We start from the raw sequence: 27,822 nt of genomic DNA on the forward strand, positions 1-27,822 counted from the left end.
AGAAACTATTGGTCATTTAATTCATTAGTCAACAACAGACAATCAATCAGTATTCAGATAATTGTTTAGGCTAATCATTTCCTTTTCATTTAAGCAAACTGACACAGATTACTTGCGTCCAGCTTCCGAAATGTAAATATTTGTTGTGTTTCTCTTTTTTTTTTTTTTTTTTTTTTTTTTGGCGATATTAAACTCATTTTATTGGACAAAATAAGCAATGTGGATGGGATAATTATGTAAACTATGGGCATTTAAAAAAAAAAAAAACTTCCTGACACAGTATAGACCAAGTGATTAATCAGCAATAATCAAGAAAAGTGAAGATTGATGAATTTATAATGAAAATGACATTCCTGTTTCTCCCAAATGTTTGATGGGCTATGCTAATGCATTCCTCTAAATGTGATCCAAATAATATCGATAAAACATTTCAGACAAGCAACGATGTCAGCACTGCAAACTGCATAATGCAAAGCCAATGTCATGTCATTGTTTTGTTGCAAGTATGCTATTGGGCTATATGATGGTGCCAGCTGCATATAATGGTCCGTCTTGCTTTACCAAATTACAGGCAAAGAGTGGTGACATAACACTACAGGGTGGTTTTATTCAAATCAAACATCTGCTCCACTGAAGATGTGTAGCGGAGGAGTATTTTTTTTTTTTTTATTTCCCACCCCCACATAGGCGACTGTGTGTACTTCTCTACTCTGCCAACGAGCCAGTGTCATCATTACAAGATCATACCAAGGCTCAAACAAGGTAAAGACACTGTCAGAAGCAAGTGACATAAAACACAAACTGCCCCAATACCCAACGAGACAGGATCAAAACATCATGATAAGATTGATGGTGTTCCCTATCATAAGCTTAGTATATCTTGCAGTAAACTGTTATAAAAGACTAATCAGTATATATCAGACGAATTTGGGTTGTTTCATTGAGCAGAATAATAAAATGTAGCTGTGCAGTGTTTTACTACAAATCAAATAGAAGAGAGAACAGATGCACATGAAAACTGAGATGGTTCTGGCAAATACACGCACAAAAACAGACAGAATATGACAAATTCATCTGAATACACATATACATGTGGTGCCACAACACAATCCTTCTGCAGGAAGTCCATTTTACTGTGAATGGTTCTCCTTCCAGCACAGTAAAGTCGATGACTCTGAGACAGTCCCACTCGTCTCTGAATGACTGCTCTCCCTAGTGTACACCATCTGTCACTGCATTGAAACGCTTGATACGCCTAAGAAAATAAAGGAAGTCGAATAAACCTACAAAGATGTGTGACTCTGACAGGTGGAATCCTACACCAATCCATTCACTGTCAGTATAAAACACTGTACTCCTGGATCAAACACTGCAGAGTCATCACTATTTTCATTAACTTTATTGTAGTATGAATTGGCAAGCACAAAGAACAACTGAACTCAGTGTACAGGTGAGCCAATTAACGGATACATATGTACAAAACACACAAGTGCACACATCCAACTTAATATTCACTCACTTTTGAGATCGATTTCAGGTACAAAAATAACACAAGAGCTTGTTTTGCATTTGCAGGACCTCAAGAGACATACATACACAGCGAGAGAGCCTCAGATGGAAAGACATTCTGATGAAAAGAAAAAAAAAACCTTGATGCATCACGACTTCTTCTTCACATTAAAACTTGTCCATGAAGAATGTGATTAAAAGATGCATTTCATTTCCTATAGAGAATTACCAATAGTGAATGGATTATCACTGAATGGATGATTAAAATACTTGGCCTTCTATTGTCAAAACCTTCAACACTTCATTGGCACCATAAAGACATGAGTAAAGGATACAGATGAGGAAACATTGACTAGTTACCAAATTGTATATTTAGTGACATATCAAACCGACTGACCACAGGACTGTTCAGAAGATCTTTCAATAAGAATGAATACTTTGCAAAGTGAAGAAAGCCTTCAGCTGCACCACTGGCAACATGCCTTTTTTTCATATTTACAATCTGTCGATAGTAGTGACACAAGAAAGGAGATTTACATTGAGAATAAAATGGTAGTACATATATACATAAAAGACAAAAGAACCAACCAATGGTCGACTTCACGAAGAAGAGGAGGCTCCAACTAAAACACAACACTGAACTGCCTTTAGGAGACAGTTTCAGGAATGCATCAAATTCTTCTTCTCCGCGGTTGCTCGGTGCTCACAAGTTACTTACAAAAGTTGGGACTGTTTGTAATTACTGCCGCTTGGCTTTGTAAGGTCGGGAGCGTTTCCTGCGGTCGGGCTTCCTCTGTTTGTGCAAGCGGCCGATACTCACACCCTGCCGACGACGCACGGAAATGTTTTGTTCCACAAGGCTGGCCAGCATGCCTGCAGAAGACACCCAGTCAGAATGAATGAAGGAGCAAAGAGATTATGTAAGAACCAACACAACAAGCGATTTTCTGCATGTTTGTTGAGCATTCAACAACTTTCCCAGTCTTCTGTTGCTCCTGTCAAAGCGTGTTATTATATTACTTCGTCAAAAAGGACGAACAAATTATCGCTTTCTGTTTTATTTATGTTTTACACAGCACCATAACTATTCTGCAACGCCGGCACTTTTAACTGGCTCTGTAGTTCAGCTCAGGCGTTTGGAACAAAAATATCCATAAACATGGTGTGATGTGAAGCATTTGGACATTAATGATCCACCACAGAGGAATTTACATGCAACTTCAGAGAAAAGGTTCAAATGGTGGCTTTGATGGAAGAGGGCAAAAGAAAGCACAGATTTACCTTCTTGGGCCAGCATTGATATAAAGGTGCAGATGAACTCGTCGTAATTATGGGTCCTCCTCTGATCATCAATCTGATCAAATGAAAACAATTTTTTTTTTCATTAAAAAGTAATTAAAAAAATCCATCTCATCTGAGATATTGAATTGGTTCCAGGGAAACAAAACCTACTTTATATTTCTTCCTCTTCTCTACTTCCTCCTTTAGATACACCTCATAATTGGCGATGTCAGCCTCCACACACTTAAGTAGTGCAAGCAGCTCCTGGAAGAAACGGAATAAGATTAAATGCTCTGCGTGTTTATTATATATTTCTAACCTACAGATTTAGAACAGCTCCCTAATTGGCAGCAGTGGCAAAAAACGTGAGAGTATTGTGTTAGAAAAAAAATGCTGGCAGGCTGCTGAGCAGAGCAAGGTCCATACTACAGTGCATTACAGTGCTGGGAACATCTCGGACTTACTTTGGGAGAGTACTTATCCCCAGGGGGCTTGCTGTCTGCAGTAGTTTCCATAGTGCTGGGCTTCTCCTTGCTAGGTGTCACCTCTGCTCCTTCTTTGTTCTCCTCTTCTTTGACGTCCACAGATGGTCCCTCATCCCCCTCGTTCCCTCCTTCCTTTTCTCCTGCTACAAGGCTTGCTTGCTCTTTGTCTTTTGACTTCTCGGGAGTACAAGGCTGCTTTGTGCCATCAGCGGCCAAATCTACTGTACAGAGAACAGATGAGGTAACAATCCATCAAAAGTTGCTCAACACAGACAATCCCTTATTACAAGTAGTGTATTTTACTCTCATTAAGGTCACCCCAAACTGTTTGCTTCTACTGTCTAAAGTGATTAATATACTCTGGCTGTAGTCTAAATATCAAACGAATGGCATAAATGCTTGCTTCAGCAGAGCCTTTTAAAACATCCTTCTAAGTAACATGGACGACAGCAACGATCTCTTCTACTCACCAGATGGAGGGAGAGCAAAAATGACTCCATCCTCCTGCAGGTGCAGCAAGGCTACGCTGACAGAGGGACCCAGTTCTCTTACAGCACGGTTATGTCTGGAGTCCAACCTCAGCATCTCATCCTCTCCAAACAGCACACGGGACAGATGGGATGCAACTGGACTGGAGGGGCGCGTGGCAGCCTGGGAGCGCGCAGGTGAGCGCAGCGGGGAGTTGAAGGCGCTGCCGATCTCAGAGGCTGTGTCGGTGCTTTCGTTGCTGGGCGTGGGGGAAGGCTGTGAAGCAGAGGTGATACAAATGCCCCCAGTGCGCCCTTCTGTGCGCACAGAGAGAGGTGTATTCAGGGCATCTTTCCTTTGGGCCTCTTTCTTCAGTTTCTCAGCCAGTACAGTGAGGGCAATCTGGCTCTCCATTCCCGTCCCTACCCGTCCAGCTCGTGATCGCAGACTCGTCTTCCCTCTAAACCTGAGAGACAGCAAATTTAAAACAACTAATTAAAAACACTTCTTCAAAGAGCTTTAGCCCCGTTCAGTCAGGTCATAACCACAAACATGAAAAGAAATTCTATCCTATATACATATTGCAAAGCTAACCTGTTAGGGGTGCCTGCAGAGCCAGTTACTTCCTCCTCATCATCCTCATAGTCGTCTTCATCGTCAGAGTATGGAGGCTGGGGAGGCCCTGCCATTCGAGAGCGGCCAACTCCAGCAGCAAGATCCTCTTCTTCCTGTTAATCAGAGAATCTTTAATAAACCTCCAAAGATTTTTTTTTTAATCTGCAGCCACCAAAATCATTTCATGGGCCAACAAAGATAAATGTGAGATAAAGTGAGAAGAAAGGAACTTTCTGAATAGCACCACCTTGCTAAAGAAGCATTCTACACCACTAGCAAAAGAGAATGATGGAGACTGAAAAACCAGAGCGGAAGAATGATTTTCAGTGATGAAAGAGAGGGAAATAGCACCCGTGAACAGTCTCAAAGTCAAAGTCTGAGACAGATGGAGAGCAGTGTCTGATCTGGCCCTGCTGCGAGAAGAGAGGAGCAGTAATGTTCCCACATAAGTCTCAATGTAACACCTGACTCTGTGCTACAGGGAGATAATGGGTGAGGGTGGATATGGGATGTCATGTAAGGGCTCTATAAATAAAACTGGCTTGTACTGACAAGACTAGCCAGATTAAATTTATTTCCATGGAAACGAAAGTTGTGTAATTCAAAAAGGAAACTGGAAACTGCGGCAATATAAATAAAAACCCTGCTTTCATTTTAACCTTTACCTTGTATCTACACAATAAAGGTTAACAAAGCCTATTATGTACGAAGTATTCAGGGGTGTGTGCTTTGTTCACTGGTTTGTATTGTGAAAACTCAATAAAAATAACTGAATAATGTATTTTGTAACAGCTATAGAGGGCAGTGGCAAATAAATGAGTTAACACCACTAAAACAAAAAACTTTCCTTTCCTCTCAATCGTGAAGTCTTTCTTGTATATGATAACAATCTGTCTGGTTTTAGGACAGCCGGTCAGACGAAAATAAGCTATTTGAGGATGTCATCTTTGGTTCTTGGATATTTTCTAACACCGTATGGAGCAAATGATTAGCTCAGAAAATAATTGGCAGAATAACTGATAATGAAAATAATCAGTACTTGCAGCCCCGAACACAACCCTACTCATACAATACAAGCAAAGCCTCTAATACAAAGACCTTTGTGAGTGAGGACCTATACATCTATATGCTTCTCCTCTTGCCTGCATTGGAGACTTGGCATAGTTGTGGTTGTCCAGGAAAGCTGGCAGGCGTTGAACGATGGGGTTGGGACTGGTGACTTGCTGGGGACCTCCTCCTGTGGGCACTGGTGGTTTGCCCATGACCTTAGGGTTCGCTGAGGGACTCGTGGCATCCTTAGACTGAACTCCTGACTCATCCACTGAATCTGAAACGAGAAAAGTGTTTCAGTTGAATGTCCATGATGAGCCCCTACGCAATTCACAAGATATCTCGTCACAAACACTGAGCAAATAAAGCCAACTGCAGTACCTGAGGAAGCCTGGTCAGTCCCCTGGGCTGTGACTGGCTCAGCCTCGGCCTCTTTCTTGATCGCAGCGGTGCTGTCGTCAGGAGAGGAAGAGTCCTTCTCCTTCTTGTCGTGGACAAGCTCGGGCTGAGTGAGCCGGATCATCTGAAGACAACATGCAAAAGATATTCCACAGGGCACCCACTGATTTCAGAAGACATGACTGAGGAGGTCCTGCTCCACGGTAACATATTAAGACACCAAAACAAGCGTCAACAATGACATGCTGCAGAAAAGGTTGTAACAATTAATCTTTTTATTCTATTTTTGTATTTTAAAGTTAAAAACTGTTACATTTTACCATTATCTTCACACCCATCTCTTTTTCTCATTTAAGTCTGTCATCTAACCACACTCTGTCTCCATGTCTCAACCACAGAATGTCCATTTTGAAGCTTTGCACAGCAACAGAAAACTACAGGAACTGTGGGATTGTAGTCAGTCTGTGATGAAACTTCGGGCAGTTGCTGACCTTCTGTAGACCCTCCAGAACAGTCTGTCGATTCCTCTTTAGAATTTCCAGCTTGGACTCGTACTTCATCCTGCGGTCAGGCACCACTGCCATCAGGTTGAAGCGAATGTCATGGTAAGGCTCACTGAAAAAGAGCAGAGCAGCAGCATGACAATGAAGCCTTGAGGGTATGCACAGAGAAGGCGAACCAGCGCTGCTTAAGCTGATTGGCTCAGGACTGACCCGGCAGTGGCCAATCCAATCCTCTCCATGATAACCCGCCGAGCTTTATCGGTCCACTCCTCCTCCTCTCCCCAGGGCCCTTAAATAAAATGAAATTTTGTACTTAATTTAAGCAGCACTTTCCTCAGTATAAGTGATTAACAGCAGCAAATAATGAAGCAACACGAAACACGTTAATGCGACTCTAAGTAAATGTGTCACAGAAAAGTTTTAGTTTAAATAAATGCTTCCAGGTAAATTTAAAAAGAGTTTCTTGGTGTGTCAGGAAGAGTTTTTTGGGGCCTTGAGAGCAAAAAGCTTGGTCCTCTTTATCCAATGAGGAATGAGTCCATACTTGATATCAGGCTACACGCTGGATTCAAGTTTTTTAAAATAATCATAAAAAATGAGTAAATTCAACTCAATTCTCTAAAGGAGAAAAATCAGAATAACGACAATTTTCAACATATGCCCTTTAAGACGACTTTTCAGAGGTCCCATGGCAGCCAAAATGCTACAGATCAGTGCAACAAGAGCAAGACTGTAATTCTGTATCAGTGCTGGGTCATACCATGGTCGATGGGGTAAGCCTTCAGTCCATCGAGCTCAAAGAGGCGGTCTTTGATGGGCACGTAGCTAACAAAGTGGAACGCTTCCATGGTCCGCACTGCACTGATCCCATTCTGTTTCTCCGGCAGGTGCCTGGGCTCCGGTCTCCATAGAAACACAGAAAGAGAGCTTGAGAAACTGATGAATTCACAAAGCCCGACATCTCCCACAGCATGGTAGACAAATCACAGGAGGTTTTTTTTTTTTTTTTCACAGAATCAGACACACCTGAAGATTTCAAAAGGAACCACTGACTGTAACCTACCTGGCATGGCTGTTATGTGCCCTGGCAAGCTCTGGGGCATTTCCTATTGCGTAACCTTTACTCTGAAAAATGCATAAAAATCAAACGTTAAACATGACAGCCGGTGAGGAGGAGAGAGGGAGAGGGGGAGGGGGAGGGGGAGGGGGAGAGAGGGATTGCACAAGTGAGTTCCTGAGACCGAAAAGGCGACTGTGGAGTTGCATGAGTGAGTGTGAGAAACATCTTACCTCTGGACTAAAACCTTTTGTGAAAGCCTTCATGCGACTGAGAGTGGTGCCGAGCTCGACGCCGCTGCAGTTCAGAAGCACACTCAACAAAGCGTGGGTGGCACATGAATTTGGTATCAGCTAGGTTACAAAAAAAAAGAAAGAAGATAGCATAAACACAAGTCCAGGTTAGAATGGAGATTTATTTCTATGTGGATTATTGCTAAGATATGAATAAACAAGTATGGATTTTAAGTAGGGATGTAAGCGGAAAAGCGTCTCCTTTGATGAGGAAAAGCGCCAAATGAGTCACTCGTTCTGGCAGGACAGTTTTTTGAGATTTTTGACTTTTTTTTTTTTGCCTTAAAGTAGTGCTGAACTCAACAATTGATAAAGATGAAGAGATGGATCCAAATTTTCTGAATTGTTATTTTAGGTTTAGGTTAGGTATTATTGTATACATGTCAGCTCCAACCCCCCGCAACCCTCTAAAGCATAAATGAGTGAATGACTGGAAGTGAATGAATGAATGGATGTATACATTATACAAAATATTCATGTGACATGAAAAGACAAAAAAATGCAAGTTATACACAATTTGTTGACCTTTCTCAATTTCATACAATTAATGAAATTGATACTTGTCAAAATAAAGATAGCAATTTCGAGGCCTAATAAGTTATGAATGCCATTTGTCACTTCGACTTGAAAACTAAAACAACTGTCATCTAATGTGCCGTTCGATTGCTATTTAGTACAGATTTAGATTTGGACTATGAAAGACATTTGCTCAAGAGAATCAACTAAGAAGACATCTGCTACACAGTTCATGACTTCAAATAGATCAGTTGCTCCCAAATCAAAATGTTTTACCTGACAGCACTACCTACAACTGCCAACATCTACAACTCTGATTCCTTTTTGACAAATTGAAAACAGCACAAAGGCAATAGATTTAATGTTTGACCACATCAGCTTCAGTGATTTTTGTAAATATCTGCTTATTCTGAAATTGATGCCAGAAACACATTTCAAACAAATTGGGACAGGAGCAACCTAAGACTGGGAAAGTTGTGGAATGCTCCAAAAACACTCACCTGGTGAGCAAAGAACATATCATTTACAATTTCCTCATCAATGACAGAGGTCTCGTCCACCAAAGTGTTAACTTTCCTCCTGGATCGACGTTCCTCAATCCACTTGAACAGGAAGATGAAGCCATAGACAGGACTGAAAAGTAAAATGACATTTCACATTTTGTTGGTACAGTCCCACAAGCAGCAAGAAACAGAATGCTGTTCATATTCAGGCTGGGGCTTGGACGTCACTACCTGACACACCTGCTAGGTAGTTAGACTTTTGATTTACTTGCAATTACTGCTCTCCAAACAGACTTGGGTTGCTTGCTTACAAGTTACATACCTCTGACACTTGCTTTGAAGATCATAGATTTCCTCTACTTGGACGCCTTTGACACCTGCCACGCGCACACACACAACCACAGATAAAGAAACATTTTAATTGGCTTTACTGGCCCCAGGACTCCAGCTCGAAGTTTTATGTGTTGGCTATTCAGACTGCAGCACTGAGAGAGGTTTAGTCACTGTATACAAGCCACTCACCAAAATCTTCTACCAGCAAAGTGAACAGTCCTGAAATTAGAAAACATTTTTATTTAAGGTTCAACTTCTAACTAATGACGAACTAGAATACAAAACAAATGAAAGACCAGTGTAACGTTATTATTTTTGGCGATAACGTTACCCCTCCCCACATTTCGCTCTTGGTTACTCGCTCCATCAACTTCACAATACAAAATACGTTCACATTTAACCATGTTTTAATCTTGTGTTGCATTAAAGTTGTTGTCTAAGTCTGATAAGTCAAGCTGCTTAGGGAAGCTAAACTGTCCGTCTGGCTATATGTGGACGCTAGCGTTAGTTAGCTGTGTTGTATATCGAAATGTCTCACCTGGATCACTCTCGAGCTCCAGCCACCCTTTGTTCATTTTTGCATTTGTGCACAGTTGACTAATATTTAAGATGTTTTCAAGTCCATGTCCAAAAGTGGAGTAAGAGTATTTAACGATACCACTGTAACGTTGTCCATTCACGACAAAACTGTAGAGAGCTCAAGATAAACACAATAGACAGAAATTAGCCGCCTACAAACTACGTCATCAAGAATCGACGGGTGGTCGCGAAAAACAGTCCGACCTTCAACTTCCTGTAGTTGGAACTAAGAGCAAAACCAGGAATGAATGAATACATCAATCAGTCAATACGGTATTTTATTTATGAAGTCTGCCTATTCTTAAATGGCGACAACATCTTTGTGAAAATAAAATAAAATGAAATAAAACCCTGTAATTCTAAATAATAGCGATGGTGACATCATTTAATACATGCGATATTATAGGCAAGGTAAACGATTAAATGTAATACTTGTCGTACTTTACTGGTTCTTACATTCGTACGCAAATGACGGCTTTTCTCCAAACCAGTTCCACGATACTTCCTGAAGGTGGTATATGTTGCGAAGAAAAAAGAAAATTGAGCACATTTAATGCCAGCCAAACAAATTGTTGAAACTATGGTTGTATTAATATTCATAAACAGTACTAGATATGTCATGTGTAGTAATGCAATAATCAAAACACTCCACTATTACGCATCTATTTTGTATTGAATGTACAGTATTTAACGGAATATCGGTTAAGGAGACGCTAATAGCTGTTTATTTTGTCTTTTGGGGATTTAGCTAATTTATTATAACACGAACAATAAGTAATTCAGACTTCAAGTGTTGCAGACATTAAAGTTAAACCATTCATTTATCAATTTTTAATATGCTTCGTGAGGGGCTTTTCACTCCCGGAACCGTATTTGGAGTAGCCCCTACGGGGACAGTATTTATGGTCACACTGGAAAAAATTGGAAATTAGCAACGTTTATCCGCTCATTTACACAGTTACTGTACGTATTAATTGATTGGTCATTGTATGCACAGCGAGGTTTACTGAAGAGTGCAGCTTAGCCGCTTACAAGGTAAGCTCCAATAACCACCCGATGTTTGAGTTTAACCACCGTCTTTCCTCACCGAGTGTTAGCCTTGTTGTAATTCAGGCTAGCATTAGCTACGTTAACGCTACACCTACACAAAATAAGATTGTTATCGTGCTACGACAGCCTACAAAACTGTGTATTCGACAAGACAAGCTGCTTTACTCCCAGCCCAAGTCACAACCAGCCTTCCCGTTTTGCTTACATAAAGGCACAATGAACAATTCACCAATTACGTTGTTTTAGCATTTGAATTTGCATTCATTGTTGTGTAATTAGCTAGCATGCTGGTCTGCTGACTCAGCCTGAGCAACGGTCGTGTTTATATCCTTTTAGTTGGGTAGCCCATTAAGCCAACTCACTACAGATGTCTGATGTTATTGTTAACGAACACCAACAGCACCATGACAGCAGCTGCACAAGTAGCTTCTTGCTACTCGCTAGCTGCATCCATCCCCGGCTCGAAAGCCTGTGTGTGAAATCCCTCCCACGGGTCATGTGTAATGTCAACTTTCATTTTAAACAGTAGACATTCAGAGTGTGATACAACGCATGCAAAGTAAACATACTGCCTGAGGACTGTTAGAGTCTAATGATAATAGTCTAATCTGGATAGACCACGAAGGGACTGACTTCTGTACATTGTGTACACCAAAGTTTTTTTCGCCCCGTTCTCGGAGAAGCAGCGAGTGTGACTACTTGTGGTAGTTACAGTGACAGCCTGTGGCAGGTGTAACTTAGTTGTATATTTTATTCATCTTATTGATCTGCTTCTTGGCGTAGAGGTACCAAGAGTATAATTACATAGTTGTTAATTGTATGTTACCTTGAATTCTCAATGTTACCTAACTCTGTTCATTGCTAATTGTTAATCACACAACTTTCGTGTTAGTCTTGCATGAGCAGACCCACCTCGACACTTGACAATGGTTTGGCTGACACCATTGTCATTCTGGTATTGGATGAAAGAAACGCCTGCTTGTCTGTCATTACTAAGCCCAGGATGCAGCGATGGAAGGGGGGGTCTGTCTCAGGGGTGGGGAACCTCCAGCCTCTGTTCTGTAGAGACCACACGGCCTGCAAGACCGTTTGATCGGGACCGCAAGGCAGTTCATAAATACAAAGAAGTAACTCAGAAATACAGGAAGAAATTCTCTGCACAGCAATTACTTTTTCATCCATAAAAGAAAATAACATCAAACAGTAAAGTCGAATGTGGTTGCTCAACGAGCATCTTAGAGTTTCATGATCTATGGTGACAACAGGCACACTTCTCTCGCCTGTGGGGTTTCCCAGGAAATTTGGCAGCACCATGGCCACTCAGCTCAGCAGGTACATGACACCTGCCACAGGCTGCCGCTGCGGTGCCATTACATGCCAGTGCTACAAGGAGCATCCTGGCCTTGCTGGAAGCTTTTTTAAATACATTCCTGTTAGACATGATGTGACAAATTCTTTAAATGTATAGACCGATTTTCCATCTAGTTATGATGTTTGCAGTGTTACCTGTATTTGCTTTTCTGTATATTATGGCCAAATGAACAAGCACTCAGAGCCATTGTGAATTTGTGTATTTGGAGTTAAGTTAAAAACCTTATTACTGATGGGGAAACAGACTTTTATGCAACTATAATGCCATTTTTATTGGGTTTCCTCACAGTTTCAGCTCATTCAGAATGTTGCCCTTAAGTGTCAAATTATTTGGTCATGTCTCTCTAGTTTTTGAATATCTCTAACTATTTTACTGATTCTAAAATCTCATTGTCATATAACAAGTTACACCATTTCAATGAAAAGATGTCATGTTTTCTTATTTTAGCGCTCCTCATGAAGGTGTATAGGTAATACTTTGAGAGCCTAGTAAGACGCCATGTCTGAAGAGGCAATTTCAGAAAGTGACCTGGAGCCCAGCCTTAACAGTGAAGAGGAGTATTTGGAAAATGAGGAAGAGGAGGACATGGAGGACATGGAGGAAGATGAGGATGAAAATGATGGCGACGATGAAGATGATAGTGTTGGTGAGTGACAAATGAACGTCTCTCCTGTTCCCCTTATTACTCTCATTACATTCCAGTGTGAACACGTAATAGTATATTTATCAGAAAATGGTGCTTGTGAACTGGTCTTCGAAGACTTCACCCACTATACTGTCTATTCTCTCTCAAGACCGACCTGCAAGTGCCCAGAGCAGGACCGACACAGGCCAGGATGGCAGGGACTCCACTTCAGCTACCTCCGGAGAAGCATCTTCAGAGCCTCCGTCTCGGCCTGCGTCCTGCCCATCCTCCAGGCCTCCCTCTCGCTCTGAGCCTCCAACCAGCCCGGACAACTCAAGCCAGACCAAGCCACCCTTCAGCAAAACAAAGAAACAAAAAGCCTCTAAACTAACCAAATCATCCAAGTCTTCAAAAGGCTCTAAAATCTCCAAGCCATCTAAGCCTGCACACATGAGGAAGAACATCAGGTACGTGTACATGTTTGATATTCTCCATCAGGCGTATTACATAATATATTTTAATGTTTGCATGTAAACTGAACTTTTTTGTTACGCTTACAGAAAGCTGCTGAAAGAAGATCAGCTGGAGGCTGGGACCAAGGCTGCACAACAGGAGGAGATGGAGAGGCGAAAACGTCTGGAGCAGCAGAGGAAGGACTTCCCTACACCAGCACCAGCTGTCCCAGACTCCCAGCTAGGTGACTGTCTCTCCATCAGTGAAGCTACACCTTTTCAGTCATATTTAAACTTGACCTTTTTTTTGTGTACTTTCTATCTTAAATCTCCCAATACTTTCCCATCTCCCCAACAGTGGACACTGCTTCACTTTTAGGAGAGGTGTCTCAATTTGTCCCCGCCCTCCTGAGCAAGCAGGATGTGATCTGTCTGGACAGCAGTGGTGATGAAGAAGAAAAAGTGGACACCACGCTGCCTGCACTTGCCATTAGAGATGGTAAGATGTATGATTCTTCTTTTTTTTTTCTTCCAAGTGCTCCCGGACAATATGAGAAACAAGCACGCTCACACTGTGTTTGTCTCTGTGCTGATGCAGATGTAATTGAGCTTAGTTCGGGGGACGAAGATGCCCTGCAGATAAGCAGCGAGTCGGCCGATGAGGATGCTGATGGCACTGCCGGCTCAGAGGAGAGCAGCGGGGCGCACATCAACGACGCTCTGAATCAGCCTGATGCCCAGGGTCAAGTGCTGGTTAATATCAATCACCCTGCAGAGGAGAAAGAACTTTACCTCGCTCCACAGCTGGCCAGGGCCGTCAAACCTCACCAGGTATGCCCGCCATCTCACTCTCTCTCCAAACCCTCAAACCGTGAAGACTCAGTAACAGAAACCCACAGATCAACTTGTTTTCTCTCAAACATTTGTCTCCTCATTTCAAAGATCGGGGGGATCCGGTTTCTCTACGATAACCTCATTGAGTCTCTTGAGCGGTATAAGACCAGCAGTGGCTTTGGCTGCATCCTCGCTCACAGCATGGGGTTGGGCAAGACTCTGCAGGTCATTTCCTTCATTGACATCCTACTGAGGAATACTGAGGCTCACACTGTGCTGGCCATTGTTCCTGTGAGTAATCAAAGTGTATACTGTGTAAAAAGAAATGATGTAGACATAAGACCACACAAAGCACACTCACAAAGTCACTGTTTTGTTTTGAAGGTGAACACGCTTCAGAACTGGCTGACCGAGTTCAACCTCTGGCTCCCACCCCAGGAAGCCATCTCTCCTGACACCGACCCTGCACTCATCACAGGCCGCTCATTCAAAGTTCACCTCCTCAACGATGAGCACAAGTATGTAACCTGCCGTGTTGTGTGCGAGGTTAAGTGTGCGGTATATACAAGCTGTTAATCACGCTGACTGTGTGACCTGCAGAACGACGCTGGCCAGGGCGAAGGTCGTGGAGGGCTGGTCCAGAGATGGAGGGGTGTTGCTGATGGGCTACGAGATGTATCGCCTGCTGTCCATGAAGAAGAGTTTTGTGATGGGCAAGAAAAGGAAATCAAAGAAGCCCACAGGGCCGATCATCATTGACCTGGATGAAGAAGACAGACAGCAGGAGCTTATGAAAGGTCATGAGTTTAAGTGAAGCAGTGGCCGAAGCAATCTTGTAAAGTTGTCTGTGTGTCTTAAATGAACAAAGAGATACAAATGCTCAAACAAATTTACAGCACAGTGTATATTTGTGGATTCACTCACTCAGTCTTCCCTCGTTGCTTTGTCTTTTTCAGGTATTGAAAGGGCCATAGCGCGGCCTGGCCCAGACGTGGTGATATGTGACGAGGGTCATCGCATTAAGAACTACCATGCTAGCACGTCACAGGCTCTGAAGAACATCCGCTCCCGGCGCAGAGTTGTGCTGACGGGCTACCCGCTGCAGAATAACCTCATTGAATACTGGTGTATGGTGGACTTTGTTCGGCCTGACTTTTTGGGCACACGTCAGGAGTTCAGCAACATGTTTGAGCGGCCCATTCTGAACGGGCAGTGCATGGACAGCACACCTCAAGATGTCCGCTTGATGCGCTACCGCAGCCACGTCCTGCACAGCCTGCTGGAGGGTTTTGTCCAGAGGTAACATTTCTGTCAGTGCTGGATTTAGAAATTTGTGAAAAAGGGAACACTACAGTGGATGATGTTCACCTGTCAGTGTTCTCTGTGCTTTTTCTGGGTTCTAGACGTGGTCACGATGTGCTGCGAGACCAGCTTCCCTCCAAGGAGGAGCATGTGATTTTGGTGCGACTCTCTCCTGTTCAGAGGGCGCTGTATACCGAGTTCATGAAACGCTTTCGAGAAGCAGGGAACAGCGGCTGGCTTGGTCTCAATCCACTCAAAGCCTTTTGTGTGTGCTGCAAGGTGAGGACGTTTTCCTTGCCGGTATGTAGAAACGGCTGAGCTTCTGAAAAACCAGCCCAAACTGCCTCTGCCTTTCCCAGAGATGGATTCCTAAGTTTCGTTTTTGTTGTGACTATTAAAATACTGCTACGGCATTTTTTTTGAACAAGAAAGCCTTAACCCTAACTCTAACCTTTTCCTCCCTAATCCCTCCAGATCTGGAATCACCCAGACGTCCTCTATGAAGCCCTGCAGAAGGAGAATCAGGCCAACGAGCAGGACCTGGACCTCGATGACATCACGTCAGCTAGTAACCCCCGCTGCCCTGCACCAGGTGCTGGCCTCAAAGCCAAAGTAGCCGACTCGAGCAACAGCAAAGTCAACAACACCCTGCCACCTCTCAATCCCTCCCAGGATCGAGCCAATCAAGTCATCACATATGAATGGGTATGTCATGATAGTCCACTTGCCCACAAGCAATCACCTTTGTTCAGTGCTGATTTGTCTTGACGGCATGTAATCATTGCTGTGTCCATGCACAGGTTTTTCTCGCTCCTCCAGACCTGAGTTTTAATTTTCTTCCATTCATTATCTCTCAGGCAAAGGACATAATGTCAAACTACCAGACAGGAGTTCTGGAGAACTCTGCCAAGATGGTTCTGCTCTTCCATTTGATTGATGAGAGTGTGAGAAGAAGAGACAAGATTTTGGTGTTCAGGTAAGTCTCCTCTGCTCGACATACACTGCATTAAACATAAATCCAGCATTAAGCAGCTTAGAGGTGGACTGACTTTGCCTTTAATGTAATTAATGAGAGCTTTTTTTTTTTACCTTGCAGAGCTTTTTGCAAACTGTTCGAAATTAATATTTTAATCCTGCTACATCATATGAAGTTTTCTGTCTCTTTTTCAGGTTATTTTTGTAAGTTAACTAGAAGTGTGACCTTTAAGATAATTCATGGTTTGCCTTACACAGTATGTTCATGCAGTAATACTGTAACTACTGAGTATGCTATTCTACAGAATACTGTAGTTTAATTCATAATTACTTTGATTTATTCCATACCACAGTGTGCACCTCTTACCTCTCATTATGTCTTTCTGCTGTGTACCCACTAGTCAAAGTTTGTCCACCCTGAGCGTCATTGAGGACTTCTTATCAAAGAGACCCATGCCGACGGGCATCGCCTCCCCTGACACCCAGAACCCAAACTGGGTTCGCAACCTCAATTACTACAGTGAGTCATCCAATATGTGCTCTCCCTCCAAACCAGCAGCTCTGCAGAAAGTATGGTCATCGCCACAGAAACCTCGAAGCAGTGATAGTCTTTATTGATTTATGAACACAGGCTGCAGTTTCTCATCCTCCCATTTGTCTTGGCAATTTTGCTCTGTGCTCTGGAAACGAGTTAAGGAGCAGTCCAGTTGCTGCTGAGATGTTTGAAACTGTTCTTTTTGTATATGTTAGACCTATATTCCCCAGGCGTAGTCATCACAAGGTGAAAAAGCTCTTCTCCTATAGGATTTCAATAGAAATGTCCCTGATTAAAAATCTCCCAGCTTTTTCTTAAGTATTCAATGAAAAATGTCACCTTCATACATTCTTCTCGCATGAAGTGTGTTCAGGTGCTTCAGTGTTAAGAGATGTATGTCTGTCTGCAGGGCTGGATGGGAGTACATCTGCCTCAGAAAGAGAGCGACTTATCAATCAGTTTAATGACCCGGAGAACAACGCAACATGGGTCTTCTTACTTTCTACAAGGTATGTATCTCTGCTCTCTGTTTGTTTTATTGTTGTCACGTGTCCTGTTTACATTGGCAGATGTTTTGTCATTCACTTGCTGTTCCTTTCAGAGCGGGCTGCTTGGGGGTGAATCTGATCGGGGCCAACCGTGTCGTCGTGTTTGACGCCTCCTGGAACCCATGTCACGATGCCCAAGCAGTGTGTAGGGTGTATCGCTATGGTCAGAAGAAACCCTGCTACATTTACCGCCTCGTTTGTGATTTCACCTTGGAGAAAAAGATCTATGACAGACAAGTGTCCAAACAGGGCATGTCTGGTAAGAGATTTGAACATCTGTGCTTTTTTCTCATTTGCACAATCCCTTTTAGTCAAGTGGACTGTCAAAATTTTGACTTTTGAAAGTTGTGACTTTATTTTAACTATTAACATATACTTAAACTGACTGATGTGGGCAATTATCTGAGTCATATCCAGTCCTGAAATGTTGTCTCTGTGTGTGCTTAAAGACCGTGTGGTTGATGACCTGAACCCGGTGCTGAACTTCACTCGTAAAGAGGTCGAGTCGCTGCTACATTTTGTGGAAGAGGAACCTGGCCAGATCTCTCTGAGAACCCAGCAGAACTATGAAGACGTGATATACCAAGCTTGCCAGATTTACCCACACCTCATCACCAAGGTACCACTGCTGGAGACGTTTCACTCATATGCCTCTGCAGGAAAGGCAGTTTTGGCGGTTTGATGTTTACATATAGATGCTTGTTAACTTACTTGAAATTGACACAAGTATTGGCTTTCTGTTGAGTACTACTCTAACTGAAATACAAACTAGTGCTTCAGGACTTCTGAATGCTTCTGCGCTGACCAAAAATCCCAAGAAAAGCCCAGAAAAAAAGGCTTATTTTCTGGATGGAACAGCAAATTGTTATTGAGGATTTGAAAGTGCTATTGTGAAATCGGGTTAATGAGGTTATATTTACTTGTGCGAGAGCATATATGCTGAAAGAAATATTGTTATGGCCAATTTGGATGTGATGAAAGCCACAAGGAAATTCTATTAATAGTTACATTTCTCCAGCTTGCAAAGTAAAACTAAAATCCTGCTTAAAAGGGCTTTAAGACTGTAAGGAAACAATTTATTAATATTGTGAATTCCATATAAGTGGTAAGTTTGCTGTGGCATATCAGAGATCAGCCTGCCTCTGATATGCATAGTCTGACCTCACGTTTGATCTGTAATTCAGCGTCCTTCTTTCCATTTGTTTCATTAGCAACCTTTCCATCACGAGTCTTTGCTGGTGGACCGCAAGGAGTCAAAACTGACCAAAGCAGAGAAGAGAGCCGCTAAGAAGAGCTATGAGGATGAGAAACGAGCCTCTGTTCCCTACTCCCGCCCATCGTACGCCCCCTATTACCCAACCAGTGATCAGACACTCACCAACATACCAGCATTTAACCAACGTGGCTGGTGGGTTTCACACTGCATGTTTTAGTTTGCTTTCCTTTTGAGTATCTCTTTTGATTGTTTGTGGTGAACAGATGCTAATGGTTTGTTTCAGAGTACAGCTGTTTCTGAATAGCTTAGCTCCCCATATACAGCCATAAACTAAGCAGCAGGGTTTTCCTGACACTGTCATGCAGTGCATTACAGTTCAAACTTTACCCCAGTAAAAAACACAGAAGTCTGTGGAGTCTCCAAGAACAAAACCACCATCAGATCTGCTGGTTTCAGACACGACTGTGGGTGAGCATCTCTCACAGCCTTCATGTTTTCAGGCGTCCCTTGGCAAGGCCAGATGACAAGCCTGTGGCAAGTGTCAGGCCCATCCAGTCAACCCCGATCCCCATGATGCCCCGCCAGGTCGGCATGGGCATGGCTGGCTCCAGCTCTGCTGGCAGCCTGCCTGTCAACTTCCTGCAGAAAGCTGGAGTTTATGTGCAGAGGATCGTCACCACAACTGGTAAAGTATAATCTAATATAATAAAGTGCTTAAACCATTGAAAACACCCCGATACACAATGCCAATATAATGACCGGACATCAACATCAACCATTGTTTTGTTGTGCTTCGATCTACAGATATTGTAATCCCGGGAGCCAACAGCACAACAGATGTTCAAGCTCGAATAAGTGCAGGAGAGAGCATCCATATTATCCGAGGATCTAAAGGTAGTTACAACAACAACACAATTACTCTGTGCATGCAAAGCATTTTAAGTTACTGCCTCCATCACTTGATGCTGTCTCCACCACAGGTACCTACATCAGGACGAATGATGGAAGAATTTTTGCCATTCGATCTGGAAAGATCAGTAGACCAGCAGTCGGGGGCTCGGCTGCTTCAAGAGGTACAAATTCACATTCATTGTTCTTGGTAGCTGCTACATAGTTAAACTACAACTCATGCTGAAGTGCAGAACTAAATCTGGAGTATGCCTTTAACTCCATTATGTTCATTAGGACTAGGAAACACAATAAGGCATCCCTGCTTATCATTTGTGCATTTATTTATTTATGACATTTCATGACTACATTTCTCTCTCTCACACAGACGCCCAGGGTTCCCTGATCCATCCAGTCAGTAATGGCTGTTCATCCCCTGTGGATCAACAGCAGCAATCCCCCAATGGAGAGCAGCGGCCCTCCTCTCCGTTAAGCTCTGAGATTCTCAGAGAGATCAGCCGTTACACCTCATCCACAGGCAATGCTGCCGCTGGCATGGGGAACGAATTGCCATCACCCTCTGATGTGTCAGCTGCACCTGTAGGGGATGAAGGCAGTTCGCAGAACAATGAAACTGGTGATCTCAGTAGGCAACTTAGTGACGGCCTCCTGAGCTCAGCTTTGGAGATGCGCGGCAACAAACGCAGGAGTACTGAAGACCAGGGCAACATACAGATTGGAGCCAAACGCACCTCTGCTGCAACACGTTTCCCTGGACTGTCCATGGGCTCCAGTGGGCTCAGTTTTCCTCCTGTGGGTCTGAACTCCTCCTCCTTACTGGGAAACTTGGGTCACATGAGTCATCCACTTCTGATGGGTGGCAGTGGTGGATCGTCATTCCTTCAGACGCCAGGTCAAGCACTAGCTGACCTGCAGACCATGTTCCCCTCTGCAGGTTCGGACCTACTGAGACAGTCTGCCACAGGGAACGGACACCTTCCCACCCCCTCCTCGTCCTCTCTGCCCACTGTTTTCTCCTCCGCTTCCACCACCATCCCCATGTCATCCTCACCCTCAGCGACACCTTCTTCCTCCCTGGCATCAGGTTCTCTGCCTCCGTACTTGATGAATCCCAACATGGCCGGCCTGCTCTCGTCAGGGTTCCCTCTCAACTACAGTCAGTCGCTGCTCTCTGAGCCGAGGATGTTCCCGACTCCTCTCCTGTCAGGGTCTGGGGGATTCCCTTCACCTAACTCCAGCTCTACAACGTCCAGTTTCCTCTCCCATTTCAACAATCCAACTTCCAGCCTGCTGGGGGCAGCTCTGACCCAGCCGGACAGGCATCAGAGTGAGGAGAATGGCGGCAGTAGTTCTGACGACGATGTTATAGAGGTGACAGGACAGTAGAGCCTCAAAAAGTCCTGAAGACGCAGTTTCACACACAGTTTTGCCAGTCACGTTTAACCTGAAGTACATTAGGGATGGGAATGGTTACACGTTAAATGACGACATTAACTAAAATTATTCTATTCCATTATCTGCCCCAATGATGATAAGCCTTGTTCCTTGTTATATTGTGAATGTGTGAACACATCAGAAGTATAAAAGTATAAAAGTATAAAGTATATAATGATGAAGTGACCGTGCATCTAAATAAGAAAACAACGAAATAAAACTTTTCAGGAACTAAAAATTGATGTTAATCATGAACACATATAATAAAATTGGAAAAGGTTGTGAAAAGTAAAATGTGGTTCGGCCACCTCCATTTCTACCAATTATATCATTCACCTAATCCACAGTGAGATTAACTGCATTCCCATTCCTAATGGTCTCATTTAAGTTCAAACACACACACACACACACACACACACACATACACACGGACTCTCACCTCCAAATGAGAGAATCAACTTGTACCTTAATGACTTTACAGAGTAACAAATCCTTATGCTGAATATCCCAGACTTGTTCAGCTGGAGCATCAGAGCAGTGGGAACGAACCTTTGTCATACGGGGACCAGCTGAGCTCTTCGGGAGGCTTTGGAAGCACGGCCTCTCCTGCTACACTCTCGAGCAAGGCCTTGCCGCGCTGTTAGTCTCATTGCCTCTGAATTCAGGTGGATTAATGTTGGATTGTCTCATGACGTGTTGCTGTGAAACAGCCGAATACGAGGCAGAACGTGACGTGGCTGTTACACGTGTCAGCCGTACTCGCCTGCTGAACACTAATTTACTCATTTTTCTTCAGCACAGTTTCCTTTTCTAGTGAACAAAACTGGAAAGTGACACACCACGATAAATAACAGTGGCTCCAGAACGAAAATCCACTCGACCGTGTATTTAGAGAAAATCCTTCGAGGCTTATGTTTAACAACAGAAATTTTAGGCTTTCAGAGCATATTTTAGTCTTTAGCAATTTGATAGGCATTGTAGCATCCCCTGTTGAAAGGATATTATGTGTGATACTATAACTGAACATGTTGATACTTTGTAAATAGCAGTCATTATCATTGTTTATATTGCAAGTCAATACTGTGCAGTGTGTAGATTTTGGTTGTAGGGAGATGGTTCATTATTACAGTGACTATCATGATGAGAAATAACGCCCTCGCGTCGATGCTGGGGAGACAAATTTACTTTCAACTTTATAATTTCCTTTTACTTTTGCTCCTTAAAACTAAACTGAATGTACTTTCATGTTAGCCTTTGATAACACAGGGGCTGGGACAAGGATTCGGACTGTGTTCTTTCATTTAGCCTTAATTAAATAACTCAAAGGGGTCTTGAGCATTTATCTTAGTACATCTGTTACAAACCTGTTGGAAGAACTACTGAGCATTCAGACAGTCGGTGTCAAACTCAAAACACAAGTGCAGGGCAGGTTCAGCATTGTGACTACAAGCACCAAGCGTGAAGTGACAAGGAGAGGAAATCAAGCTTTAATATAGCTGGCTCGTTCACAAAAAACCCGTCTTTTGTTGCTGTTTTTACTTCAATGTCCCCACCACTTGTTGATATATATCCCTCAGTCAAGCTACACCCGACATGTAGTTTCTTAGGGATTCATTTTCAGAACCGTGCTGAGAACAAATAGTACCTAAACTGAATTCATGCAGCCCAAGTGTATAAAACCTTAAATCAATGTAGCCACCGACCATCAAACCAGATGACGTTTCAGTACAACCACCTGTGACTGCGTGAGACCCAGGTCAGGTGATGTGGTGGCCTTACCGAACTGACAGTGCCGTTACGTGGTAGCTTTTCACAGAGGTGCGTCTTTAAAAGCAGTGCAGTGTTAAGTAGCTTCTGTCCGTTTTGTCAGTCAGTATCTGCAGTGCTTTAGGGTGTTTAGGTCTCTGCTGTTCTCTGTAGCCTTGTGATTCTGTGTTGTGATGACACCTCAAGGTATGTAGATTAAGGAAAGTCCCTTTCCACTGTTGGTAAAATAGGCTAGACACCGTGGTTATGAGCCTTTAGAAAACACTGGAAAACCTGAGACCACAGATCATTCACTATGAAGTGAGGTTTGTTTGTGGAGAAGTCTTCCTGTGGGGACTTTTTGCTCCCGCAGGCCTGAGTACTGTTCACTTTTTGGTTTCATTTGCTACTGGCTCCTTTGTTCTGGATGCTTCATTTTTGTCATCAAGAACGTCTCCAGCTTTCTTCAGCGCGTTTTCCGAACTCGTGATGGTTTGTTTCACAGCTGAAAGTGAAGCTGACACTTGGAGAAAGGATCATATCTGCTTGTGAACCGTACAAGGCACATCACACTGACGCCGTGTCTTTATTCTCAGTCCTCTCAGTCTGTTGGAAACACTTATTTGAATCTTGGGAATCATCAGTTTCTAAAATAAACCCTGTCTGCCATTTCTCATCAATTAGGTGCATTTTTATGTTTCATGGGAATTTTTCATTTTTTAAAAGTTTTTTATAACTTCTTATTGGTGTTTGCTCTCCTGGCAGTTGTTTCCCTTATTTCAACGTAAGTGTCTGAAATTTATTTATTTATGATGGAAAATATATTGTTTTTGTAATTGCATTTTTTAACCTTTTGTTCACTTTGACCCATTGACGGCTGATCCAGTTAGAATTTCGTACATGCAGCCTAGATCGAAGCAGAATATGACTGTGTTATCAATGTTATTTTAACAATAAAACACTCTTCTATTACAGTATGAATCATTTACTAATGGTTTTAATTTATCTTCAGTATGATTTTTTTTTCTTATTTATTCATACACATGGCTAAATATGTCATCAAAAAACAACATAAACAGCAAAAAGGCACGATGATAACCAACCTGAGATTCAAAAAATTCAACATAAATTCATATATTCAGGGACGTAGCCAGGATTTTAGCAATACTGAGGTCATGAAGCTAAAACAGGAATTTCTGAATTTTCTGTATCTTTTATCTTCCAATATGATTTCATTGCTGTGTCACAACCTTAAGACTGCACGGTTTGAGATCTCGGTAGAGATTAATTGTTGGTTTGTGTGTTTTTGCTTCCAATCAGTCACATTTTAGGCAGCTTAGCCTAAAACACATGCTAGCAGCTGCAGTTGGGAGGCTGCACTTAGATGCAACAATGCTCTGCTAAATGCTAACACCAGCATGCTATCATTCCTGATGTTTAATAGGTACAATGTTTCAGTATCAGAAAAGGCACTTAGTGGCATTCATCTAGGCAAAAACATTAAGGTGCAAAACAAAATTACAGCAGGCACAAAGGTGAAAGTCTGCACAGTTAGGCTGCAAATAAATGATTCCTAAAAATATCAGAAAGTCTCCCAACGTGTTAAATATGTGTGTAACTGAAATTCATTTGAATTGAGCAAATGAAATCCCAAATTGCTGGAAAAAATATAGCAGACATGACCTCAGTGTCAACCATGTTAACTACAGTGAGTGTATGTTGTGTAAAAGAGGCAAGCAAAGAAAAGTTTTCATTTTCCACATTTGGCATTGGTGCTTCTTGATATAAGACCTTCAAACAGAAATCAGTCCCTTTTTCACTTGCTTGCAAATTGAGCTGATTGCCTGTTACTAAAAATCTCATCAGCAAACTTTGCATAAGAATCATAAGAATCCAGTCAATGTGTTGATATTGTGTCCTCTGTCAGGACTGCAACCGTTTCTTTGCCACATACGCACTGGTGACTTGGTTCATGATGACGAGGGCAGTGAGAGCAGGACAGAGTGCTGACAGGTACCAGGTGTATTCCCCTACAGACGCAGTGAACCAGGCAGAGCTGAGGCCGAGCAGCAGGCTGGCGCCGCCGAGCAGGTACGTGACGAGTCCAGACGCTGCATGGTAGCGTTTCAGTTTGGCCAGGGACCAGCCTTTGGCCAAAGAGTGGTAGATGAGAGGCACAGCTGCCACAGACTGCAGCCCGACCACACACAGCGTGAGCAGACCCAGCAGACCGTGCCACGAGGTGAAGTGGGCTTTACCGTTCAGGTGTTTGTTGTAAAAGATGGCTGCCAGTCCCAGGACTGCACAAGACACACACAGGCACTGCAGGATCCAGTGGATGCGACCTTTTGTCTTGTGTGGAAGCCTTTTGATGGGGGAGCCGTGAGGGGAGAAGAGGAGTATGGCTTCTGTCATGAAGAAGGAGAACTGGTGGAAGAGGAAAGGCAATGAAACAGAGCTGCTACTACCATTAGTGATTAATCTGGGGACTTTCCTGATTTAAGGATCAATCTTTTGGTGTAAAAATATATACGTATCAAAATTCCCCCAAGCTCTCTGACATTTTCAGTCTGTATGTTTGAGAAGCTGGAATCAGTGATTTTGGCGTCAACAACTATTGAGCAAAATAGTTAAAATACTTTTCTCTGTTGAAAAACCAATTGATTAACTGACTGTTCAGCTGTAACAAGGTCGACTGAACTTATTTCATGTGTTTACAGCTGAAAAGATTTTGAAAGCTTCAACTTACCGCTAGTGTCATAAAGAAAGGATGCCAGGAAAACAAACCTGAAAGAAAACAAACATGAAATCAACTCATGGTTTGCCAACAAAGTAGGGCGACATGGAGACGTTTGAACAGCAGGACTCACTTGAACCCGGTCGAGACAGAACTGCAATGAACACAGTGAAGACAAAGCAGATGAAGTGGGTCAGCGCTGCGGAGGCTGTTCTGGTAAAACCGTAGATCCGAGGCTCACATTCAGCCTCTCTGTGGTTGTGAACCATGTTAAAGACGACAGAGCGAGGCGGCTCACTACAGGCTTCACCTGAAGGGAACTCACGCTTTAAGGCAAGCTCAACCGGAAATGGAGGATGAAAAGTGGCCGTTTGCTCCTCGCGGTAAAGTGTTGTTGTTTTAAAGGCAGAAAACGGGACTTTAACGGAAGTTTACATTGCCAGATAACTGTCACATAACAGTGACTTCACGATTCATAAATATATCCAAACACTGCGTTGTTACGTAGCTCAGAAGAAAAGAAAGTGGGACTTCCGGTTAGATCTTTAAGATGAAGTGGTCAGTTACGGATTCACGATCGTCCCATAAAAGCCTCGAAATGCACCATACTGAATCTGTTTTTCTTCCTTCATATTATTCCCGGTTATTTTGCTTGTTTGTTGATCATTTTGCAAATTTGAGTCATAGAGGCAGGAGATCTGTGAGTCCAACTAAACTTTAAATACAAACAAAAACCTGTTTCCAAATGTAGAACCGTTTCACGCTTTTATTCTGAAACCAGAATGGCCGGAAATCTGATTCTAACACACCCACTCTTACTCCTAGCTGACGTGGATGCCTCCCAGACAGATTTTACCATTATGTTTAAGAAAAACACGTTTTTCCTTGTTGAATGAAGAGAGGAGCTGTGGCCACCCAAGTTGTATTTAAAGTTGTGGGCATTAGTTGTCAGTCAAACAATGACCTGCAAACATCACCAAGTCGTTTAGTTGAACTGTTAAACTGGTGCTTGTAATTGGCTGATTAAGGACGTGATGTCTCAGACTAATACCATCCATTCCACTTCCAGCAACTCAGTGGACAGTCACTGGTCAGTCATTCATGGGTTATTGTGTTCCTATTACTCTATAATAAGCGTGTGACTGCAGGGCCTCCACACTCTGGGCAGCAGGCACAGCAAGAGACAACAACATGGTCATTCATGACGTCCCTGTCTGTCTTTTCCTCTGTCTGTCTATCCTCTTCTGTCTTACATGCTCTGCCTCTGCTTACTGAGATTCTTTGTTTCTTTCTTTCTGAGAGGGGTCAGACTTGGCAGTATGCCTCGTTCAGCCCATACACAGTTGTGTTATCCAGATGGTGGCACTAATCTATAACATCTAAATCATATGGGAGCCTGTTACTTTGCAGATTAAGAATTGTTTCTTCAAATATGTATGATGTGTTGTTATAGATGCACCTACCCAGTAGTACATGAAGTTCTACAGTAATCATAATCCAGTTATATCAAATAAAACATAATAATACAACACTCACATTGGCTATCTTCCTGCATTTCCTCCAGATACTGCATTAGAATATGTTTACTTTAAGTAAATTTTGCTGATCATACTTCTTTTACTGAAGTGCAAGGGTAAGATTCTGAATCCAGAATTGTACTACCTCTAATGGAGCATTTTAACATTGTTCTATTGTGTCTAACTGTAATGAGTTACAACTTTGGCACTTTTGAAGCTAAACCCCAAAATGTTAACATTAATGTTGCTCTTACCCATGTTAGTAATAGATGTTAAATAAAAAAAAATAAATGCATAGCCTCTCTAGATTTCCATGCAGCTCCATCTAAAATCCTAAACGTTGTCGCTGCTGCTGTGAGATCTTGTTTTCTCCTGTCTGCAAAGCCTGACTGACTGCATGAACCCAGTGAAGCAAATGAGAAAGCGGCACTCCTCATGATACTCCAGCATGCATGTCTGACTTGAGAGATAATACAGAGGAAGAGGAGCCTTTCATCTGCCCTCCATATCTGAGCCTGGAGGCTTTTTCCTCATTGAATGATTTCCAAATGGCCCGTAATTAAACATTAAACAGTCTATTCAATCCCATCTGACATATTCACCATTTATGAAAGTGATACTGTTTCAGATTGATCAGATGTATCATTTTTAAGGAAATCCCTTTTTGAAAAAAGTCTGAAATTTTACAGACTAACTTGTGGCTTTTACTATTAAAGGACAACATATCCCACTAAGGTCTGAAACAAGACTTACACTCTCTGATACCACACCAAACATGCAATTTTCAACTTTAACTTTATTGTCCTCACAGGAAGAGTGTGTCACAGCCAGCTAAAATACAGGCCTACAACAAACACAACTACAGAATACATAAAACATACTAAAATACACCAAATAAACAAGTAAAACGTAATGATAAAACCTCCCACAACTACAACAAGTGGGTACCACTTTCTAATAAGGCAGCCTTTATAAAGGT

At 42.6% G+C, this 27,822-nt stretch overlaps 3 protein-coding genes across 4 annotated transcripts; 1 reads left to right on the forward strand and 2 right to left on the reverse strand.

Annotated features, from left to right (window-relative positions):
* Positions 1-1,384: 1,384 nt before the first annotated feature.
* Positions 1,385-9,787, reverse strand: bap1 (BRCA1 associated deubiquitinase 1). Of its 2 annotated transcripts, none has more exons than XM_076758711.1 (17): positions 9,551-9,787; positions 9,202-9,231; positions 9,002-9,056; positions 8,677-8,809; positions 7,601-7,720; positions 7,374-7,435; positions 7,071-7,213; positions 6,521-6,599; positions 6,299-6,422; positions 5,790-5,931; positions 5,501-5,685; positions 4,338-4,471; positions 3,746-4,209; positions 3,255-3,493; positions 2,962-3,054; positions 2,791-2,863; positions 1,385-2,382 (listed from the first exon to the last, which is right to left on the reverse strand). In XM_076758711.1, the coding sequence occupies exons 1-17, from the start codon at positions 9,585-9,587 to the stop codon at positions 2,249-2,251; spliced, it is 2,247 nt and encodes a 748-aa protein (XP_076614826.1). In that variant the 5' UTR covers positions 9,588-9,787; the 3' UTR covers positions 1,385-2,248. The 2 variants fall into 2 exon arrangements, with proteins under 2 accessions (XP_076614826.1, XP_076614818.1); XM_076758703.1 differs by having other exon boundaries at positions 3,255-3,496.
* A 680-nt stretch (positions 9,788-10,467) lies between these two features.
* Positions 10,468-23,566, forward strand: rad54l2 (RAD54 like 2). The gene is made up of 22 exons (XM_076758722.1): positions 10,468-10,626; positions 12,461-12,659; positions 12,808-13,105; positions 13,199-13,335; positions 13,449-13,589; positions 13,689-13,921; positions 14,033-14,215; positions 14,309-14,442; positions 14,525-14,721; positions 14,881-15,223; positions 15,328-15,505; positions 15,701-15,931; positions 16,084-16,202; positions 16,603-16,721; positions 17,146-17,245; positions 17,338-17,543; positions 17,734-17,903; positions 18,496-18,692; positions 19,001-19,185; positions 19,305-19,394; positions 19,481-19,573; positions 19,777-23,566. Exons 2-22 carry the CDS (start codon positions 12,512-12,514, stop codon positions 20,793-20,795), a joined length of 4,521 nt encoding a protein of 1,506 aa, XP_076614837.1. The 5' UTR covers positions 10,468-10,626; positions 12,461-12,511; the 3' UTR covers positions 20,796-23,566.
* Positions 23,567-23,569: 3 nt separating this feature from the next.
* On the reverse strand, positions 23,570-25,858 carry cyb561d2 (cytochrome b561 family, member D2). Its single transcript, XM_076758734.1, has 3 exons — positions 25,460-25,858; positions 25,339-25,376; positions 23,570-25,016 (listed from the first exon to the last, which is right to left on the reverse strand). The coding sequence occupies exons 1-3, from the start codon at positions 25,593-25,595 to the stop codon at positions 24,513-24,515; spliced, it is 678 nt and encodes a 225-aa protein (XP_076614849.1). The 5' UTR covers positions 25,596-25,858; the 3' UTR covers positions 23,570-24,512.
* Positions 25,859-27,822: the final 1,964 nt, after the last annotated feature.

Source organism: Chaetodon auriga, chromosome 2 (genome assembly GCF_051107435.1).
Source record: "Chaetodon auriga isolate fChaAug3 chromosome 2, fChaAug3.hap1, whole genome shotgun sequence".
Taxonomy (NCBI): Eukaryota; Metazoa; Chordata; class Actinopteri; order Chaetodontiformes; family Chaetodontidae; genus Chaetodon; species Chaetodon auriga.

Excerpts from the sequence above, each read along its gene's own strand:
- bap1 (XM_076758703.1), bottom strand. The coding sequence starts at position 9,587 with ATGAACAAAGGGTGGCTGGAGCTCGAGAGTGATCCAG. Across the intron at positions 9,232-9,550 it reads GGAGCTCGAGAGTGATCCAG|GACTGTTCACTTTGCTGGTA; the intron begins GTGAGACATTTC and ends TTCTAATTTCAG. Across the intron at positions 6,423-6,520 it reads ATTGGATTGGCCACTGCCGG|TGAGCCTTACCATGACATTC; the intron begins GTCAGTCCTGAG and ends GCTCTTTTTCAG.
- rad54l2 (XM_076758722.1), top strand. The coding sequence starts at position 12,512 with ATGTCTGAAGAGGCAATTTCAGAAAGTGACCTGGAGCCCAGCCTTAAC. Across the intron at positions 13,922-14,032 it reads GGGCCGTCAAACCTCACCAG|ATCGGGGGGATCCGGTTTCT; the intron begins GTATGCCCGCCA and ends CTCATTTCAAAG. Across the intron at positions 19,574-19,776 it reads GGGCTCGGCTGCTTCAAGAG|ACGCCCAGGGTTCCCTGATC; the intron begins GTACAAATTCAC and ends TCTCTCACACAG.
- cyb561d2 (XM_076758734.1), bottom strand. The coding sequence starts at position 25,595 with ATGGTTCACAACCACAGAGAGGCTGAATGTGAGCCTCGGATCTACGGT. Across the intron at positions 25,377-25,459 it reads TCTGTCTCGACCGGGTTCAA|GTTTGTTTTCCTGGCATCCT; the intron begins GTGAGTCCTGCT and ends GTTTTCTTTCAG. Across the intron at positions 25,017-25,338 it reads CTTTCTTTATGACACTAGCG|TTCTCCTTCTTCATGACAGA; the intron begins GTAAGTTGAAGC and ends CTCTTCCACCAG.